The sequence below is a fragment of the Alosa sapidissima genome, chromosome 14 (genome assembly GCF_018492685.1).
Source record: "Alosa sapidissima isolate fAloSap1 chromosome 14, fAloSap1.pri, whole genome shotgun sequence".
NCBI lineage: Eukaryota > Metazoa > Chordata > Actinopteri > Clupeiformes > Clupeidae > Alosa > Alosa sapidissima.
Genome location: NC_055970.1, coordinates 3,768,837 through 3,789,245, shown reverse-complemented (window position 1 = coordinate 3,789,245; position 20,409 = coordinate 3,768,837). Strand labels below are relative to the sequence as shown.

At 42.4% G+C, this 20,409-nt stretch overlaps 2 protein-coding genes across 4 annotated transcripts in view; both read left to right on the top strand.

Annotated features, from left to right (window-relative positions):
- Positions 1-35: 35 nt before the first annotated feature.
- On the top strand, positions 36-14,668 carry wdr59 (WD repeat domain 59). Of its 2 annotated transcripts, XM_042061762.1 has the most exons (27): positions 36-98; positions 781-830; positions 1,124-1,259; positions 1,575-1,660; positions 1,761-1,841; positions 1,948-1,985; positions 2,094-2,182; positions 2,478-2,594; positions 2,689-2,766; positions 3,209-3,365; positions 3,573-3,652; positions 3,870-3,999; positions 4,699-4,823; positions 5,733-5,897; positions 6,107-6,202; positions 6,421-6,571; positions 6,905-6,974; positions 8,051-8,204; positions 8,597-8,653; positions 10,138-10,271; positions 10,837-10,918; positions 11,205-11,317; positions 11,571-11,724; positions 13,367-13,445; positions 13,587-13,710; positions 13,810-13,952; positions 14,141-14,668. In XM_042061762.1, the coding sequence occupies exons 1-27, from the start codon at positions 45-47 to the stop codon at positions 14,374-14,376; spliced, it is 2,979 nt and encodes a 992-aa protein (XP_041917696.1). In that variant the 5' UTR covers positions 36-44; the 3' UTR covers positions 14,377-14,668. The 2 variants fall into 2 exon arrangements, with proteins under 2 accessions (XP_041917696.1, XP_041917697.1); XM_042061763.1 differs by lacking the exon at positions 8,597-8,653.
- A 2,961-nt stretch (positions 14,669-17,629) lies between these two features.
- Positions 17,630-20,409, top strand: part of glg1b (golgi glycoprotein 1b) — a 43,720-nt gene continuing 40,940 nt past the window's right edge. The window contains exon 1 of one of the 2 annotated variants that reach the window (XM_042061760.1): positions 17,630-17,994. In XM_042061760.1, coding sequence (XP_041917694.1) covers positions 17,701-17,994 — 294 coding nt within the window. In that variant the 5' untranslated portion in view covers positions 17,630-17,700. The remainder of the gene's footprint in view (positions 17,995-20,409) is intronic. The other variant, XM_042061761.1, reaches the window with a different exon arrangement.

The window sequence follows — 20,409 nt, the reverse complement described above, 5'->3', positions numbered from 1 at the left end:
TTTTCAACCTCGTGACATTGTTGATGTTGTTAAAGGAAAGAAATATGGCGGCCCGCTGGAGCAGTGAGAATGTGGTGGTGGAGTTCAGAGATGCACAGGTAGAAAAATAATAAGAGGGCCTTTGCGTATGATCTGAATGATAACTGAATGTTCAGCAGATGCTGTACAACAATACGACGCATTGTTGTTACAAGCACTGCAAAGGTTGCAAATATTTTTGTGGCATAAAATGGATAGCTTTTTACAAACACTTTAGCTATGAATGTAGCTAAGCTAAGCTAAGCCTCAGTTGAAGTGTTTCAAGTTTTAAAGGATGCTGGCTACTAACTAAAACTACTGCACTTTACGTATACACGGTTTATGCTTATTCCATGTCGCATCTAAACTTGTTATCAGGCTTGTAGGTCCAAGTAATAATTCAATTTTAGACGTATATTATGCATTTGATTCGCAGAGGTTGCCCTCTCGGATTATCAAATGTAAGTTATTGCATGCATAATAACAATGTCAAACGGTCAATTGTATGCTGAGCAGAAATTTAATTAACCCAAGGCACTCCGCTGCGTGTGTTGAAAGCATTTAAACGTTTATTTACCATTCGATTTTTATGTGGGCTCCAATAATGTTACTTATCCATCCATATATTACTCAAACTATGCAATCAGCTCATTTTGTAATAACACATGACGTTAATGGCAGTAAAGTATGAACGTCTGTTTTCTTAATAGTTAAGTCTTAATAATTGTGTTTCATAGTGGAGTCTTTCAAATGTCTTTTCAGGCCACCGCCATGTCAGTGGATTGTCTGGGTCGCCATGCTGTACTCTCTGGGTGTGTACTTCCAGAATCCAACACCACCATGTGAAAAGTACTCTCAGTATAGCTGAGGGAAGGTTTTATGTTATTCAGTGATGAGATGATGATTTACACCAAGTTTGTTTGATTTGGAATGACATGCGTGCCATTCCCATAATGTCGCTCTTATCCTCGGCACATCAGTTACACTGAATTGTGCTTTAATGAATTCTGTAAAGGAAGCATGTTGTTGAGGACTTATAATTTAAGTCTGTCATATGTGTCTGTTTTGTGAGGGTTTAGTGATTAAGCATATGTTTCTGTCTCAGACGGCGGTTCCTCTACATCGTAAACTTGGAGATTCCTTCGGAGCCCCCACGGAAGATTGGGCGACAGAGCAAGTGGGATGTGGGCACTGTACAGTGGAATCCACACAAAACGGAGGCACATCTGTTTGCTGCGTCAGTAAGTTTGAGAACTACATTCTTTGTCAGTAATAAACGCTTGATGTGGTAGCAATCCAAGGGGAACCAATGGAATTTTGATTTCATCTAAATTAATTCTGATGAACACTGTTTATAGTGTTTCATGCCAAGACTATGAATAAAACAAGTACAACTGTTAAAATTTTTACTTTAGTTAGTCTGTCTGATATTTATTGACATGTTTATGGTATTAAGATACCATACTAGTCTGTCCCAGATATTTATTGACATGTTTATGGTATTAAGATAATGTCAAGGAGTTTTTTTTGCAGTAACCTAACATTGTTGTGTTTAGAGTAACCAGCGTGTGGACCTCTATGTCTGGCGAGATGGATGTGGGGAGGCTCACACCTCTCTACAGGGGCACACGCGTGTCATTAGGTAACATAGGCTCTGGAGCAGGTCTCCTAATTTTACACAAACCATTTTAATGTTAGATTGTTTAATCCATTTCTTAATGTAATTTATTTTAATTTCCCAGTGACCTGGACTGGTCATGGTTTGAACCCGAGTTTATTGTGACAAGCTCAGTAGACACATACATCTACATCTGGGATACAAGGTATGACTAAGAATGTCCTGGAGCAAAGGTGTGTGTGCACCCTGTAATTTATTTCCTCATTGAAGCATGAAGCTGGATTATTAAAATGCCATGCATGCCTTTCCAGAGACACTCGGAAGCCAACGGTGGCCTTATCTGCAGTGGGTGAGTGTCCTTTTGTGTGGCTCAGAGAATTTCAATAAATGAGAACAGATAGTGAGTGAAGTGTCACATAATTGCGTTTTCTCTTTGTTATCTGTCTGGTGTGATTAGCTGGGGCATCCCAAGTGAAATGGAACCGGCGGAATCCAAACTGCCTGGCTTCTAGCCACGATGGAGATGTAAGAATTTGGGATAAAAGGGTGAGTATGGTGTGCAGCAGCAGCATCAGCATCAGCAGCAGCAGCAGCAGCAGCATAATAGCCTTGCAATGATTAGTGCAACAGCTTTTGGTGAATTCACTGTAATGAAAAGTCAACTATGGGCTCATGAGAAATCTCTTGAAATAAAACTTTTATTGTTCATTATCCACAAATGGGATTTGTATTTGTTTAGCTGTTATACTCATGTACATAGGCAGAACTTTCTATGAAACCTCAGATGTTATTTCTGACTGAGTGGTGGCAAGTCTTGAGAATATATTTTTTCTTCTTTTAGAAACCCAACACTGCTATGGAGTATGTTGCAGCTCACTTGTCAAAGATTCATGGTCTGGACTGGCACCCAGACAATGAGTATATCCTGGCAACATCAAGCCAGGACAACTCTGTGCGGGTGAAGTGGCGTAGATCTTGTACGGATGCTACAAACATTTATGTAGCTCTTGTGCAGGGCGGCTTTGTCATATTACTCTGTTTATATTCTACAGTTCTGGGACTATAGACAGCCTCGCAAGTACCTTAACATCCTGTCTTGCCAAGTACCTGTGTGGAAGGCAAGATATACGGTAAGCTGACTCAACTTCATTTAAATAACATCTGATTGATTGATTGATCGATCGATTGATTGATTGATTGACAGAACTAAAGTAGGTAAAAGTAAAGAGAGTGGGCTTTAGAAAACGCTTTTAGCCGAAGCAACAGGGACTCACAATGTTTGGGGTTCAAACCCTGTGTCCAACTGTTTTTTAGGCAGTAGTGCTACAGCTGCTCCATCACGCCCTGAACTACACCTTTATGAAACTGTCTATACCTTCTGTGGCAATCAGCATACGGTGCATCTGAAATATTTGTTATCGGTGTCAAAATCTGATAACTCTACCGTTATTTAGCCCAAATAGTGAAAGGCTGAGTATGTTTTATGAAAAAGTGTTTTCACACATCTTGTGGGATGTGTGGTTGGTTTGACATAACTCTGCTATCGTGTTGTTCTCTCCGTCATCTCTGCAGCCCTTCTCTAACGGGTTGGTGACGGTGATGGTGCCCCAGCTGCGCCGAGAGAACAGCCTGCTCCTGTGGAGCACGCTAGATCTCAATAGCCCTGTGCACGCCTTCGTGGGGCACGACGACGTGGTGTTGGAGTTCCAGTGGAGAGCGCAAAAAGAGGGTGAGCTGTTGTCCGACGCAGTACGTCAGAAAACCTCAAAGCAAATGCCTACTTTTGCCACTTGTGTTCTTTTCTTAAGGTGATTGGATATGTCTGAATACTAGTTGTTCAAATAAATGAATTCAGAGCTAGCATCAGCCCAAATAAGAAAAGCTGTTTTTGTAGAGGCTTTTTTACATGGAAGTGTCTGTTATCATTACTATTTAGGCTCTAAAGACTATCAGTTAGTCACATGGTCCAGAGACCAGACTTTGCGGATATGGCGCGTGGATCCTCAGCTACAGAAGGTAAGTGTCCTCTCATGCCTGGAATACGTGTTATTCTTAGTACATATGCAGAATTAATTTACCCATGAGCTGATGTGTAACCCAGCATCTATTTTTTTAATAGAATGATCTGAAAATATGCTATCCCTACAAATAATGATGAAGGATCTGAATTTGTTTTCTGTGATGACTGATGCTCCAGTGTCACTGTGACTAATTCTGTGTGTATCCTCTGTAGCTGTGTGCCAATGACATTGTGGAGGAGCTTGCGGAAGGCATGACCCTGAACGCTGAGTCGGAGAAGACCTTGCCCTCCCAGGACTCCGAGCCCCCGCTGAGCCCAGGCCTCTCCTCAGAGGATCTCCAAGGTGGGCTGTAGATATGGTATTAACCCAGTGGTTCCCAGAGGGTGGATGCTCTTTAGGCTGCTTAGGGGTCGCATGTTGAGGGCTGGAACTCTAAACAATCAACTAGTAGTTAAGTAGGGTAGGGCAAGTGGAGTCTATGGCACAAGTGGCAGCGTTCGTACCACGTTCGGGTTCTTATCCGACTCAAGTTCATTTCCCAACCCCACCCCATGTCCCTCTCACTTCCTTTCACTTTTACTTGCCCCAGATCCTAATAAAGCCAAATGGCCCACAAATATACTATAAGTAGGGCAGTGCTCTTACAGCATATTAGTCAGTAATTAACCCATTTTGTTATGAGTTTATGGCACTACTGTGCACTGTGCATATAATATGGTTGGTCAGGGTCTACTGTCTCCAAAAAAGATAGCTAGTTCAATTTTTCTCATTGCTAAAGGAGGGCCTGCCATGAAAAGTTTAGGAACCACTGGGTTAGCATGCAAAGAGTGGCAGTGGAAACCGTATACAAAGTCCATCCTACCTGACTCACTCATTGAATCTTACATCGGCCAACATCATTCAGCTCGAGTCATTCCTGTCTCTGACGAATAATAAAGAATATTGCTTTACAAAAGTATGAAAGTTATCAGTTACATGAGCCGTATTGCCAGACCCAAGATGCATGTTATATTGGCTGTATCCTCTTGTCTCTACCTCCAGACCAGCAGGAGGGGCTGCAGGCTGCGCTGATGGGCAGCGGACGGCAGGACGCTCCTGGTCTGCCCCAGACCCTGCAGCAAGAGTTCTCACTGGTCAACCTCCAGATCCGCAACGTCAACGTGGAGGTGAGGTGGAGGCACTTTCGTGAGGAGCTGGCCTATGATGACACTCACTCACCCATTCACATTAGTTTCTTGGCCATGGTGACGGTGGGGTTTTTTGTTTTTTTTCAGTCTCATTTTGAGCAAAAAAATGGCAGGCCAACATATAGGGCCTCTTTGGGATCCTTAGCACAAGCTGATGGGGAGTGGTCTTCCAGCATTCAGGGGAAAATTAAAACATTTCCTCTGTTATCTTTTCAGTGCTAGGATCTCATGTTGACAGTTTGTTGGAAACTTCATAATTTTCCAAATCAGACCATGACCAGCATCCTTCTAATCCCTGCTTTGTCAAATGGACTTCCTAATTGAATAACAACTGAAGTAGATTCCATACATTTCCGCCCACCTAGTTTTGTTGAAATCTATGTCCATAAAATACAGGCATTTGAAAAGGAGTGGGAAAATTAGTGAATGTTGCATAACTCAGTGTAGCCCACATCATGCAGAGCTTGGCAGGCAGATTCCTAAGGGCGTCACACTGTCTCTGTCACAGTCTCACACAGGGACAGAGAGTATTTGAGCCAGGCAGAGCAGCGGGCCATGCGGCCACTGTCAAAATGAAGCCCCACGTGCCATGAAGATGATGTCTTGCCTTAGTTGTGACACTGTACATTGTAAATGAGAGAAGTGAAACAGAATGTCTGTCCAGGAAGCGTGTATTTATAAAACGTTTATAGTAATTGCTTATGGTAGATGCCATCAGTGTCAGAAATTGGGGGGGAAAAAAAGAATTTGTTCGACTTTGTAGATTTAATTACATTATAAAGATTAAATTACCGTATAATCTTACAGTACATCTCTGTTGCATATGTGATGCTGACCCAATCTCTTTTCTCGCTATGCCTAAAACGGCCATGCTTTCTCTGGCTGCAGATGGATGCTGTTAATCGGAGCTGTTTTGTTTCGGCACATTGTGGTGCCAACCGGGTACGGTTGGTGGTGAAGTTCCCGGCTCAGTACCCCAACAATGCAGCACCCACCTTTCAGTTTGTCGCCCCAACCAACATCTCATCTTCCATGAAGATTAAGATCCTCAAGGTAGTAATGGTTGTTGTCTTGTTATCTGCTTGCTGTGTTGAATCTGAACATAGTTGTTCAGTTGTAATTGCAATTGCATGAGCTATTTACCAACTTTCATACGCAACAGTCTCAAAACGCAAGCGCAACGCTCTGCCGTGGTCAGGTCAGCTTACTTAATGTATGTCATCTATGTTCATGCTGAGTGTCTTTCTCACTCTCTTGTATAGATTATGACAGACACATCACTGCAGAAAGTCAAAAGGAATCAGAACTGTCTGGAGCCATGTGTCAGACAGTTGGTCTCCTGTTTGGAGTCAGACATGGTATGTATCCCTCACTGTGGCATGGGGGAGTCCGTGGAGGCTACACTGCATTTAACCACTCAAGCACTACACACCTACATGCACTTATCTGGCTGTAGCCAGGTGCAAGGAGAAAAACTTAGACTAAATTTAGATCATCCACCTACCTGTGAGAATTGGCTGTATTCTTAGGGCTGATTAGGCATGGTCTCCCTTTTATGCCCCCCCCCGCACACCAGGAGGATAGCACAGCAGCTAACCCCTACGTGCTGTCGAACCCAGTCACGCCCGCCCTGCCTGCCTTCCCGCGCGTCACTAACACCTACGGCTCCTACCAGGACGCCAACATCCCCTTCCCACGCACCTCCGGGGCGCGCTTCTGTGGAACCGGTAAGTGACCTTGTGCGTTTGGATGATGGATTCCCTCGCTCTCCACCTCATATGCTGGTGTGAGGTGAGCCGTTTTGCCACAAAATGGCTGCTGTGCATCACCCAGAGAGGTGCTACATATTAGTGGGGTTTGATGTGAGGTTCTCCCCTTGACTGTAAAGCACAGTATTATAGAAATGTAACGTCTTGTTGTTGTTTGCCTTCACAGCTCTGGTTGGCCTTTAGGGGCTCCGTCAGATCTGTGGTTATCAGAGATGAGAGTTATTTCAGCTAGTCACCTTTAGCTCTGTAGGTCGAATCTGAAAGTGTTTTGCTGCATTGGTGTGCTCACAGGTTCCCTGGTGTACTTCACCCGTCCAACTACTATGCACCGCTCAGTCCCTCCCACTGAACCAACTCCCAGGTACAACTTTCCTCTCTCGCACCATCCCTCATCAGTAAATATCAACAGTGGGGATGCATTGTATCGGTATCGGTAACAATATTGGCCTCGATGACTGATCACACAATATAACATTTACTGATGAAAGTGGCTAATGATTATCTGTTATGTGGCAATTCTGCGTCGGCTAAATGTTGTGCTTGTGTTATGCTTGGACTAGGACATTCAGAGATAGTGCTATGAAGGGCTGAAAGACTTAAAAATGGTTCAGATATTTTTGTAATAATTAATATTTTTGTTTCTCCAAGACTAAAGGTTATAATTAGTAACAAAAACAAAGTAAACAAATAAAAAAACTATTTGATATCGGCATCAGTTTTTGACCAAATAGTTCATTTAAACATTGGTTTCACAATTGGTGTCTCCCTAATCACTAGCATTCACCGACATCTCAATTTGTCTATCTGAGTCACATCCAGTTGTATGGTCATGACGTCATGACATTACATTTCTGCCACATGTCTGCTGTTGACAGTGCAGGTTGAGAACCATAAGACTGTAATTATCCTGTATTGTCCTAAAAACAGTCAATGAGCACAGTCAAATAATTATCACAGTCATGAGCACAGAACTAAATACACTTGGCAGGCCTGTCAATAATTACATTTTCAACTTATTGTACAATATATAAAAATATCGGCAAGAACTTTTGCAGACCTCAATATTGGCCAAACGTTGTGTATACTTAACATCATTGGCGTTCATAATACATATTTTTGTATTTTGTATTTAAAGAGATGTCCTAAAATATAGCAACGACTAAACTTAACAGCCCTTAAAGCCCGTCTTACGGTTATACAGTCGTACATTTTGGTGTCTTCAAAGTTTACTCCATTTGCCATTGCAGATACATCTGCATACATACAGGAGCGTTAACTGGATCACCTAATAACAGCAGGATAAGAATATAATTTATTGCAATTCTGAGACAATATATCATTTGACAAAAGGTATGTTCTGAAGGTATCTGATACAGTGTCCACAGCAGTCCTCTGTCCTCCTGTAACGGGCCGAGTGCCAACTGTGTCCCCCTGTAGGTCTCTGTCCGCTCTCTCAGCCTACCACAGTGGGGTGCTGACCCCCATGAAGATGCGCACGGAGTCCCAGAGCACTCTCCGGCTGTACAGCGGCAGCCCCACTCGCACCGACAAAGAGCAAGTCTCCATCTCCTCTTTCTACTACAAGGAGCGGGTAGGGAATTATGCATACGGGCCTGATTGAATGACTGCCTGCCTGTTATTGCGCGCCAGGCTGATTTCTTCTCTTATTGTTTGCAAGCTGGGTTTCGCCCAGTGTGTTTGGCTTGCTTGACTTCTTGGTGTTTTTTTTAATTTATTTTTTTATTTTGTTTGTTTGCTTGTCTGTTTCCTGTTCACACCCATGCTTGTTGTTTATCGTGTTATCTTACAGTTTCTCCTCTCCTCTGTGTGTATGTGTGGATGCGTGCGCGCGCGTGTGCGTGTGTGTGTGTGTGTGTGTGTGTGTGTGTGTGTGTGTGTGATCTCATGGCATGTTGGCACGTTCCCCTCTCCCCCACTCTTGTGTGCTCCTGTTCTGTGGTGTTGTTCCTCCCTTGTCAACAGAAGCCTCCTCAGGCCATTCTTCGCCGCTGGTCTGTGCAGGCTATTCATGACTGTCCGGTACTGACCGCCACCTTTTCTCTTTCCATATCTTCCTCTCCATCTTTGTCAGATTTGTTTTTCTAATCATTCCTTCATCCTTCATCTCACTGCCCTTAACCTGCATCAGGTGAAAAATCATGCCTTTTACTTCCTCAATGTGCTTGTTTTTGTCTGTGTTGCCAAACCATGTTGGAGGTGGGTTCATAATATGAAGCCATGTGCTCCATTATTTTCATTTTACAGTTAATTGATGTTTTGTAAAATATTCATGTAATTATTAACTTTTCTTGTCCTGGCAGTTTAAAGTCTAGTTTTAATGATTAAACTGTAGCCAGAAATGGTTCTAACTAATTATTTGCTAATAATTGCAAGCTTACATGTCAGGGCAGGGTGTTCATTTTGTTGTTAATTTTTATTTTTCTAGTTGAGTAATTAAAAGGAAATAATTGATAATATTTTTACAGGGTGGAATGTAGACTTGGTTGACATTATCTTGTGGCAAGTAGCCATACTCTAGGTTTCTTACAGTATTCCCATCTTAGATCAGGGTTAAAATAAATAGTAAATTTATTTCTGGGTCTCAAGTCTGGATTCGACTCTGCCATCAAATGTTCAGTTGCTAACTTCCATACAATCATCCTCTGAGTAGATTGTAACTTAGACCACTGGGCTCAGTAATTCTGGTTCCTGTCTGTCAATCTGTTATATAACCAGTTATCCTTCAGAAGATGCAGTTGCCGATGTTTTCTTGCTTAAAAACTCAAAGTGCTTCAAGACCTGCAATGGTTATGTTACTCTAAGAGCTTGACTAGAAGAAAGAGTGTCCTAATGTTCCTATGTATTCCATGCATTTTTTACTATTGTATATATTTATATATATATATAGTATCCATTGTATATACTTATATTTTTTAAGTTTTAGAATTAAAATAACCAAAATAAAGACTGACAGTACATAGAACACATAGGGTCATTGTGAAGCATCGACTTTTCATATTCCTTCAAGTTCAAGAATCATGTGACTATTGTGGGTGACAGCACTTTCATGTTTTTGATGGCAAAGACTGGAAACTGCATCCTTAAAAGCGTGTTTGATTTTCTCCACCTTATGTATTGAAAGGAGTTCAAGTCAACTCGAGCCAAAATTTAATATGCCGTTTCTGTTACCAAAATTCCTGGGAGTCTCCAGATGCCGGCAGTATGGAACGGTGTTCGGAGATGATCTTGTCTGATAACACTTAAGCTTCAATATGGACCTCATCCAACTGGCAGTGTTCCTTGTAGTGTAGAACAGAAAACTGGTGAGAAAATGCGAGTCTATTTCTCTGGAGAAAAGGCATGTGTATATCACACAAACTTACAGTATGGAGAAATCAGCACAGCTGAGACTTGTCCGAAACGTGGTGGAAAACCTGTCCGAGTGTGATGTTGTTCTGTTCTGTTTGTTTATTCTGTCTGTTCATTCTGTGATTTTTCTCTCTGGCGATCCTCTCCTGCACCAGAAATCGCGGCGCTGGAAAGGCAAGCGTGAAGGCAGCGACTACGGTAGCAGGCCTATCAAGCCGGCGGGCAAGGTCATCATCCAGGAGATCTCCTGCCTGCTGCCCGTCCACAAAGCCCTGGGGGAGACCTATGTGTGCGTGCCGTCTCCTCCCTCTCAGAGCCTCTCACTCAGACCCATTTATGCCCGTGACTCAGCGCAGCAGCAATCAGATCGCCTTGGCCTTATTATCAACCGAAAATAGCAACATAACCCATTTCTATACCGCTAATAGGAACGCATAATAATGGCCTAGGCTTTCATGTTTTCGATGCATTTTCTCGCCATTAGGGTCATTTTCCAAAAATGTTACCCTTTTTGTTTGGTTGCGCATTTGAGGGACGACCAATTCGATTTCACTCATTCAGTACATTTTGAGAGGAGGAAATGACCAAATTTTTTGCTTGTGATTTGATAAATATTCCCTGAGGAAACATTGCTCATGAGTCTCCCTTCCTCTCTTCCTCCCTCTCTCTCTTCCTCCCTTCCTCTCCCTCTGTTTATTTATCTCTGTCTTTCTCTTACTCTCTCTCCCATTCCCCCTCTTTTTTTTCACTCTCTTTTCTCCCTCTCTCTCTTCCTCCCTCTCTCTCTTCATCTCTCCCTCTCCCTTTCCCTTTCTCTATCTATCTGGTGTGCATCCCTGTCTCTCCCTCCCCAGTCTGAATGTGAATGACATCCATGACACGTGTCAGAAGAACGCAGCAGCTGCCCTGACGGTGGGGCGAAGAGACTTGGCCAAGGTACAGACAGTCACCACCCCCAGAAAGCACACGATAAATGACCTCACCATCCAGATTTATCGGATTTGATTAGTGGCTCATAAAGTGTATGAGAACATGCAGCATATTTGTACACAGCCATACTCTACCTGCACTTGGTATTTAATGCTTCTTTGCACTTCTGGTTGGATGTCAACTGCATTTCATTGGCTCTGTACCTGTACTCTGCCAGATCAGTGCGTATGAAATGGCTTATTGGTCATTGTCTGAGTCCCAAATGAAACTCATCCTCTGATGGTTTGCGCAGGTGTGGGCCTTGGCCTCAGCGGCCACCAGTGTGGTCCTCAGCCCAGATTCTGACCCAGACGCTGATACGCCCTGGGCCAGACACCCCTTTGGACGCCACCTGCTGGAGACATTGTGAGTAGCAGGCTGCAGTCTTTGCACGTGTTGGGGCACTGAATGATGAATGATGGACATGGTGCTGATATTATTGTACAGACTTTTTTGAGTGTATGTAGTGCATATTTGCATTTGTAAAGTTAAAATGGTCTGACCTAATTAATCAGCAAATGAATTATAACCACTCTCTCTCATTTTTCTCCCTAAACCTTTATCTACATTACACACACACACACACACACCCTCACTCATACAAACGCATACATGATAGACTGGACCACTACAGTCAGATGAGTGACGTGCAGAGTCTGGCTATGCTGTGCAGCGTATTTCAGGCCCAGGGCAGCCCTCAGGACTACTTCACTCTGTATGGACACCACATGGTCCCGCGCTCTGCCATGTTTGCCCCCCACCATTCACGCTACGTAGGTGTTCTAATCCCGCCCCCACCCTACTGCACAGCTCTAAGGGGCCAAATGTTTGCTCTCTCTGAATAGATCCTGGTTGCCAGGAATAGTCTATTTATTCACATTTATGTGTGCTCATGTGTCTGTCTGTCTGTCTGTCTGTCTGTCTGTGTGTGGGACACAGAAATGTGAAGTTGACTAAAATAAGCTATTTAAATTTAAACTCGATTTATGTCCTCAACACTGAATGAAGTCTCCTCAATATGTTTGCTAGCACACCAGCAACACCACTCATACAAACACCTTGTGCAAACCTTGTTATAATTTGCCATATTCAGGTTTTGGCCTTGAATGGGACCAATGGTAATTCATTTCCTCTAGTAGTTTTGCATTTCACATTTCAACATTTCACTGAAATGAATGAAAGAAGCTAACGGGACAGGTTTTTACTTTCTGAATGTCAGGGCATCATTTGAAATGCAGTCACTCCTAATGTAGCTTTGGAATTCCATACAATGACCTATAATCTGACCAGCAGTAAAACTCGGCACATCTCAGGATCTGAAGGATGTTACACTTTTTTGCATTTACATTTAGATGCACTCATGTAGCTGACACTGTTGTCCAAAGCAACTTACAAAAGAAAATAGAGAAAAATCAGGGTACAGTGGGAATAGGAGACAATAGTGTAATAAGAGATAGAATGACCGTTCAGAGTCAAGTTAAGTCTGGGATGTAGGGTGGATAAGAGGGAGAGGAGTGGAGAGGAGTGGAGAGGAGAGGAGTGGAGAGGAGTGGAGAGGAGAGGAGTGGAGAGGAGAGGAGTGGAGAGGAGAGGAGAGGAGAGGAGAGGAGAGGAGAGGAGAGGAGGTACTCTTGGAAGAACTGGGTCTTCTAGAGGTTTTTGAAGATAGAGAAGGAACACCCCTGCTCTGGTAGCACCTAGTAGCGCATTCCACCATCAGGGAACCATAGATGGCAATAGTCATCATAATTTTTTGAAGGAGCGCAGCGGTCGGGTGGTAGCATATGCCTTTATGAGGGCATTCAAGTAAGTGTGTGCAAACCGGAGAACACTTTGTAGGCCAGCATTAGTGATTTGAACTTGATGCGGGCGGCTACAGGTAGCCAGTGGAGCTCGATGAGCAGTGGGGTGACTGTGTCCATTTGGGTTGATTTGACACTTGACAAGCAGACATTCTCGGCCATGAATGGATGATGCAGCATGCTGAATAGGCGCATACAAAATGAGTGCCTGGAATTAAATTATTCAAATCAGGAGAAGAGGTACATTATGTTGATAATCTGATTATTATTCAGATCGGCGCCTATGAAAAGCCACTGAGAGGGGGAAAAACTTGTCACAGATTTTCATAAAAAGAGCCCGAAATACATTTTTGCTGGATAAGGGATTTTTTCGGCTTAATTGTGAGTTTATGATAATGTATGCCACATTACCTCCTTCAGTGCTTGTGCTCATCAAAAAAAGAAAAAAATGTCTGAATCTCATTGAAATGTGGAATTGCCCTCCTTTTCTTTAATCGTTTTACTCCTTTCTCTCTCTCTCTCTTATGTGTTTTGCTCACCTCACTTCTTCTGGTCTGTAACATGCTTCCTCCTCCTCCTCCTCACTCTTCCCTTCTCCTGTCCTCTCCATCAGCCCAGCTACACCTCCAGCTCCGTCACATCTGGCTCCTGCTCTAGCACCTCCGACTCCACCACCACGGCCTGGAACATTGGTGAGAGATCTGCATACTGTTAACTAATGGTTTAGTTCAGATTTTCCACAAGGCATTAAAATACATATATATTTGTGGCGATGGTCTTAGTCACCATATTCTCATGGTTGCTATGGATTCTCATGATTCTGTTGATGCCAGCTGGGCGAGACCCTGAACACGCGCCACCATGGGGAGAATCATCCCCAGATGATTATCGCTATGCCAACCAGGTGTACAGTGACCCGCGCGAAAGGGAGAAAGAACAGCATGACATGAATAAGAGGTAATTGAGATGCCTCAGATGGACCAATGCCACAGGTTGCCTTACGTATCGAAGGCTCAAGACTTTGTTCTTACGCATCTTATTTTTCCCCATCAACAGGCTTCTCGACCCAGCCAATGCATTGCAGTTTGATGACTTTAAGAAATGCTATGGTGAAATCCTGCATCGGTGGGGTCTAAAGGAGAAAAGGTCTGAGGTTCTCAAGTTTGTGTCCTGTCCACCAGAACCACACAAGGGCATTGGTAAGTATCAAAAGCAAAAACACTTAGAAGACAGCTATGTCGGGGTTGCATATATTTAATATATTTACCCTCTGTCACTTAAGTATATTGTTTGATAATAATTAACCCGATTTCATTGATTCCTTTGGCGTCTGCAATGACAAATCATCTCATTCCTGCATCTTGTTTTTGCTTGTATGGCCTTGCAGAGTTTGGTGTGTACTGCTGTCACTGCCGCAGTCAGGCCAGAGGTACCCAGTGTGCAGTTTGCAAGCGCTTCACCTTCCAGTGCGCCATCTGCCACGTGGCGGTGCGCGGCTCGTCCAACTTCTGCCTCAGCTGTGGGCACGGCGGCCACACCAGCCACATGATGGAGTGGTTCCGCGTCCAGGATGTGTGCCCTACGGGCTGTGGGTGCCGCTGCCTGCTGCAGAGCACCTTTTGAGTACTTGACGCTTTGTGACCTCAAAGGCCTATTTAATGTATATTGTGAATTCATGGTTCTCATGGTGCCAAGATTTTTATTTATGTAATGATTGGCATTGCTCTAGTGCCTAAAGTATGTATTTAACTATACTAAATGCCTGTTGTTGGCAGATTATAACTAACTTTTAGAATCTTTCTCCTTTTGTGACTAAACCTTTTAAGAATCAGTACCCTATGTCAGGGGTTTCTTGAATCTTCACAATTTGATGAAGGATCACCCAGCACATACATTAAAAAAGTGTTCAAATGTCTATTTGTCTCCTTCTATTCAAAACATGCAAGAGATGTTTTGCTCCAGAGCTCAAAGACACAAATTGCACCAGAGCCACACCAAAATAAGATGATCTAATGTGTTTTTGTGGGGTTATGCTTTCTATAATGTACTAAACTGTAATTGAACTATGTATCAGTACAGATGTTCTCTTGTTCTTTGTACTATACAGTGGTTGGCACTCAGAACGACTTTTCATGTCAGTTGAAGACAAATTAATTGATAATTGCACATGTCATCCATAAAACTGATTTCCACTGGCTTTTTTATATATGAAAATACAAGGTGCAGACCTATGTCATTCACTATGAAATTAGCAGATTAATCATTCTTAGCAGTGCAATCACAAACTGCCTGGAATGAATCACCCTACTGTAATGTTGGATCAACCAAGACATCACGTGTTGTGTATAGAGCACCAATTGCTGGAGGGGGCACCATCATTTTCCCAATAGGATTAAGCTGTTTGCAAACTGCTTTTCACTATTACTTGAGAATGTTTACAATTTCAGAAATGCACCAACATCTTGTTACAGTAGGCTGCTCATGTGTTGCTGCTTTTGTACTCATTTCTTTTCACTCACATGTGCACTGCACCAAACGTAGTGTGTTTTGGGCACAGTAAACATACAAAAGACACCACGTAGGCCTCTTATTCATATGTCAACAGCGCATCTAGTGTACTTGACGGGAAATCCATGGAACCTAATATCAACAGTAATATCAAGGCAAATAGCGTTCAAGTTTAACTAGCTCTAATGTTAGAAAGCTAATGATTTTATGGCCAAAATTTAATGTTGAAATAGGGCATCAAAGCTAATGTTAGCCAGCATTAATTTTAGCACTCCTAAACTTAAGAAACATCTTCAGGTTGTTTATTGCTATATTCAATGGACATTCTTTTGAAGTAGCCTGGTAGGTTCACATCACTTCCACTGTCTCCACACCCAAATGTACTAATAAATATCGTTAAGTGACAATGCACCATTTATTCCACAGTCACTGTAAGATATACATAGTTCAGGGACATGGATATTTGTGCAATGAATTGCCACCATGTGGACTACTGCATTTCTAATGAACATCCACAATGAACTTAGTCAGAAAGATAATAATTATAATAATAAAATAATAAATTGCCTTCAAAACACTGGACCACAGAGGACCACTTAGTCTTTACACATACAAACATACTAGTGACACATTTATTTGTTGAAATATATGTACCACAATATCTTATGCAATGTCTGCATAAGAATGGAATAAGGCAGTATTTTACTGTGACAAGTATTCTTGCTGTGAGAACAGGAGATGGGTGTGTATACAACAACACAAATCACTTCTACTGTTTTTCACATGGTATTATATATGACTAGAAACAAAAATGGTTACTGAACGCCAGAGAACCCATACATTCACACCTTCACAAAACAAACATGGCCTTTGTGTCTGAACAGGGACTTCCTGGGGTGAGTAAACCAGTTAATAATTAAAAGAAAATTTCCCTCCTCTGCCTCACTAAGCCGATAATACAGGTGAGAAGATGGTATTGCTTCATTGGCATTCAAACAACAACAATACATTGAGATGGAGTGGTGATAAATCCTGAAAATGAGTCATGACTGTCTCATCCACTGTAGTCTATTATTTAATTACACTGATTGTATGACTATACAGTATTGAAATTATACATTTAGGGGAAGAGCTTAATTGAACCATTTAGTGGTTTGCACTATTGCCAGCCTATGTACAGTAGGAAGTCCTGGTTCAGGTCAAAGATTAAACAGTTCTGATATTTTTATGAATGCTGTGGTGCCTTCAGAAGATGTCATGAACTTACAAAATGCCTGTTAAATTACTGCAGTTAAAATATAGAAGAAAATCTTTGTTTTATTTTTGCTGTTGGCATGAATGCTTGATGTTTGACAGTGTGGAGAATATTGCTTCCTAAACAGCAGTGTCTCTGAGTGCGCTTCCTCCACCTCCCCACTCAGAGGCAGGTTCATGTCCTCCATAAGTTTTTTTAGATTGCATAAATCACTGACACAATTGGCTGCCCAGTAGGTCACAGTGAAATGCTTAATTGGCTAATCCACTGCCTGATTTCACTAAATCCTTGTGGCACCATTGCACTGGAAAGCTGCCAGTGACCCAAACTGTCATTGCTGTCAGAATGTTGCAGGGGCGTTAGGCTACAGTGAGAGTGCACTTAAAATGCAGGAAGCCCAGATGAAAGCAAGTCATAGGTCAAACGGTCACTTAAAAATTTGCAGTAGATACGTTCAAACAAAACCGCTTTATTACAATAGGGTTTTGTTCTGTCTTTCACACACATGGACGCACGCGCGAGCTCACAAACACATATAATAATAGGCTATTTCAACAGATCGGGCCATAGACTATATATACAGTCTATGGATCGGGCAGATCATAGATGGGCTGATCATTCTTCCAACCTTGGCTTACATCCTGACATGGATGCAGGTCTTCAAGTTTAGGCCTAGGCCTATTATTGGAGCATTTGTGATCAATCTGGAATTAGGCCTACTAAAAACGAGGAAAATCTCAATGTGTGATATGAATTGTGAATTATGAATAGCCCAGAGCTATCGCCTGTATGAAATAATTAAGAAATATTAGAACGCCATTGTACGTTTCAAAATAAACCGGCAACGTAGGCTACTTTTTAATGCAGTCAATATATTGTCAAAATTAGCCTACAAAGTTTTCGATGACCATGAACATTTTTAGTTATGACCAAGTAACTATGTTCTAAAGGATAAAAAGACTTAACATGTCATAACATAACATAATCATAACATGTCAAGAATGCCTGTCTTAGTATGTTATCACGGATAACATAAAAATCCTTCGTTCCTCTTCCACACATTACAACCGGTCTGTAACCGCTAGACGACTATAACCCAGACTGCCCACAAGGCGCACGCAGGCGTTTAAACAGGAGTGGCGTACCGCTGCTGCACAGTTCTGTCTGTAACAATTTACCCGAAGATGGCGGCGTGTAGACGTGTGCAGCTGCTCTTGCTATTGATGTCCATGGCGTTGTGTGTGTGTTCCATTAATGGATTGAAATCTCTTACCAGCTTAGGAAACGAAATTGGTCTTCCACACCAACCACTCAAAAGTGGAAATATTCCTCCTGCAGCGGGCTCACAGCTTCGCAGGAGCACCAGTTGGAAGCTGGCCGATGAAGAGGCCTGCCGGGAGGACATTACCCGGCTTTGTCCGAAAAAACATTGGCCTAATAATTTGGCTGTGTTGGAGTGTCTACAGGATAGGAAAGAGGTAAGAAAGAATTCCTGTGTATGGTACGTGTCTTGGGAAAATTATGGGTGTGCCAACAGTCATCGTGGATGACAGGAAATAACTAGACGCGCTAGCTAGCTAAGTTAATATTGGCGAATGTAGTAACGTTAGCAAGCGGGTCGCTTACTCGCGAAGTCAAGAAGCTAACTAGCGAGCTAGCTTACTGGCTTGGTAACTTAGCGAATTGGAAGAAATGTATTGCTTTGGTTTCCTTAATACGATATTTCGTTGCCAGTTAACAGAGAGCTCCCCTTTTAAGTTAAGGTTTCTTAACACATGTGTACATGTCACCAAATAACTTGTCAGCGCGATGCTGGCTCGGTTAACTTGGGAAGCTTGGTTAACTTGATGCGACAACGAAGTAGCCTCAGGTAAACACGAATTATTCAACTAGACACTATGTAGCAACGTTAAGAGTTTTTGTCTTGCGTGTCATCTTCAGGTTGTTAAGTATGATGGACATTGTAACGTTAGTTTTTTGTTCCATGCTGCTGTAACGTTAACACTTAGTTTAGGTTGTAACCTTAACTGACATTATAGGCAGTTAGGACAACGTTACAACATTACAATTAACCTGCAGCAACTTCAGTCAACGTTAACATTAGGCTACTCAACGTTGAAGGTGTTAACACCAAAACATTCAAGTGCAATGTTGCGTTGCTGCTCGCAGGCTTTCCGACATCTAGTTTGCTAACGTTTGTAAATTACGAATACTTTGAATGTTGTGGATTGTCTGATTGCAAATGGGTTGACCATCATTTCTCATTGCCAGATTTTTACCACTCTGGTCCATGACGTTTTTTGTTCATGATAGGTTGTGCTGTTAACTTGCTGGTGATGGTGTAGCCTAGCTTAGGCTACTCCTCCTTTATAAACCAGCTAAAAATCAAGCTAGATTTTAGTCGGGCTTAGCTGGTTTATTACCAAAGATAACGCGAAAACAGACCTCAATATATTAACTGTTCTAAAAGCTCAACCAGCCATAGATGGTCAAGTTTGATATAGGTATTCTAGATTGACAATTAACATTTGTATCAAGCTCTCAAGACTGCTGCTATTTAGCCTATTTTTTGTTTATGGCATCAAATAAGTGGTGTTTATAAAGGTGACTTATTGGCTTCCTTGGATAGCATCGTGATTTAATGTTTCTCTGGTTTTCTTTGATGTGGTCTCCTGTTTACTGAACCATTATAGACTGACACATTTTTTCCCGTTTGTTGCCTTGAAAAGATAAAGGATCATGCAGACTCCTTACTTTTTATTTGCGGTTCTACTTTTGCAGTTAGGCTACCCAGTGCCATTTGGTAATATGGTATTAAGGGCCCAGCATAGCCCATTTGGTATATGTGCCCAGCATAGCCCAAAGTAATTTAAATGTTGGCGATTGGGCTTGTTGACATCTTGCTCATTATTTGCTTGTGATGGCTTTCTGAAAGCCAGCCTTGTACTATATGGGCTGTTTGTTTGTAGTAAGAAAGGAAGTATTGTACTTAAGGAGGCATTTTGGTTGACTTGTTGCCACGGCATCCCAGCTCCATCTCATACATGGCATGTTGGTTTAGCTGTTTCATAATGGAAGCACTCTTTGTAGGACTTTCATTTCTCAAACATGCTCAGAAGATTCCTTTAGGGTTCCCTCTAAGCATGATGATGCCCACCTCTTTCCCTTGTTTACTGTTTTACCGCTTTCTTTGTTTTTAGTAGTTCTAGCACATTATGACTATTTTGACACTATGTTTCCTTCTCTTTTTTTTTTTTGCTGATGAAGGAATTTATTTCAATTTCATGTTATAAATTGATCCAGTGTCATGGTTCTGTTTGTTTGGTTGTGGTCAGAATAGTTTACCATGAGATTTGAAATGCATAATTAAAGTATTTGGACTGAAGGATTTATAGCCCCACCCCCCTTTTCACTATCAGACTGAAGTTCTTGTCTAGGGACATTGTAGGCATTTCATAATGCATGCATAAGGGCAAAGACTCATCTCCCATGTGGAACTAATTCAAGTCCTAGGACAGCATTTTGAGAGCCTGAGGGGTTGCTGGTTGTAGTCTGATTAGTCCCCTCTACACTGCCTGGCCTCCCTGTCATAAGGTCAACTCACGTGGCCCGCTAGCCGCCTGGGTCCACGCAATGGCCACACACTGCATCCCTCTGTTGCGTTGGCTTTGTAATGCCATGGCGTACGTCTCTCATTACAAGAAGGGAGCTCCTCTCCCCGGCAGCTTATTTCATGCACCTTTGGGACAATTCAGACAGCTCTGTCAGAAAAGAGGCCTATTATGTGCACTGATAAGCCTCATGACCCATTTAGTAAGTCCAGCCTCTTGCCTCTTTCCTCCTCTCCCTCTCTTCTCTGTGATGCCGTTGGATGTACTCCTTTCATCTCTGCA

Coding starts and splice junctions, on each gene's coding strand:
- wdr59 (XM_042061762.1), top strand. CDS start 45: ATGGCGGCCCGCTGGAGCAGTGAGAATGTGGTGGTGGAGTTCAGAGAT. Junction 4,824..5,732: donor TCCGCAACGTCAACGTGGAG/GTGAGGTGGAGG, acceptor CTCTGGCTGCAG/ATGGATGCTGTTAATCGGAG. Junction 6,572..6,904: donor GGCGCGCTTCTGTGGAACCG/GTAAGTGACCTT, acceptor GTGTGCTCACAG/GTTCCCTGGTGTACTTCACC.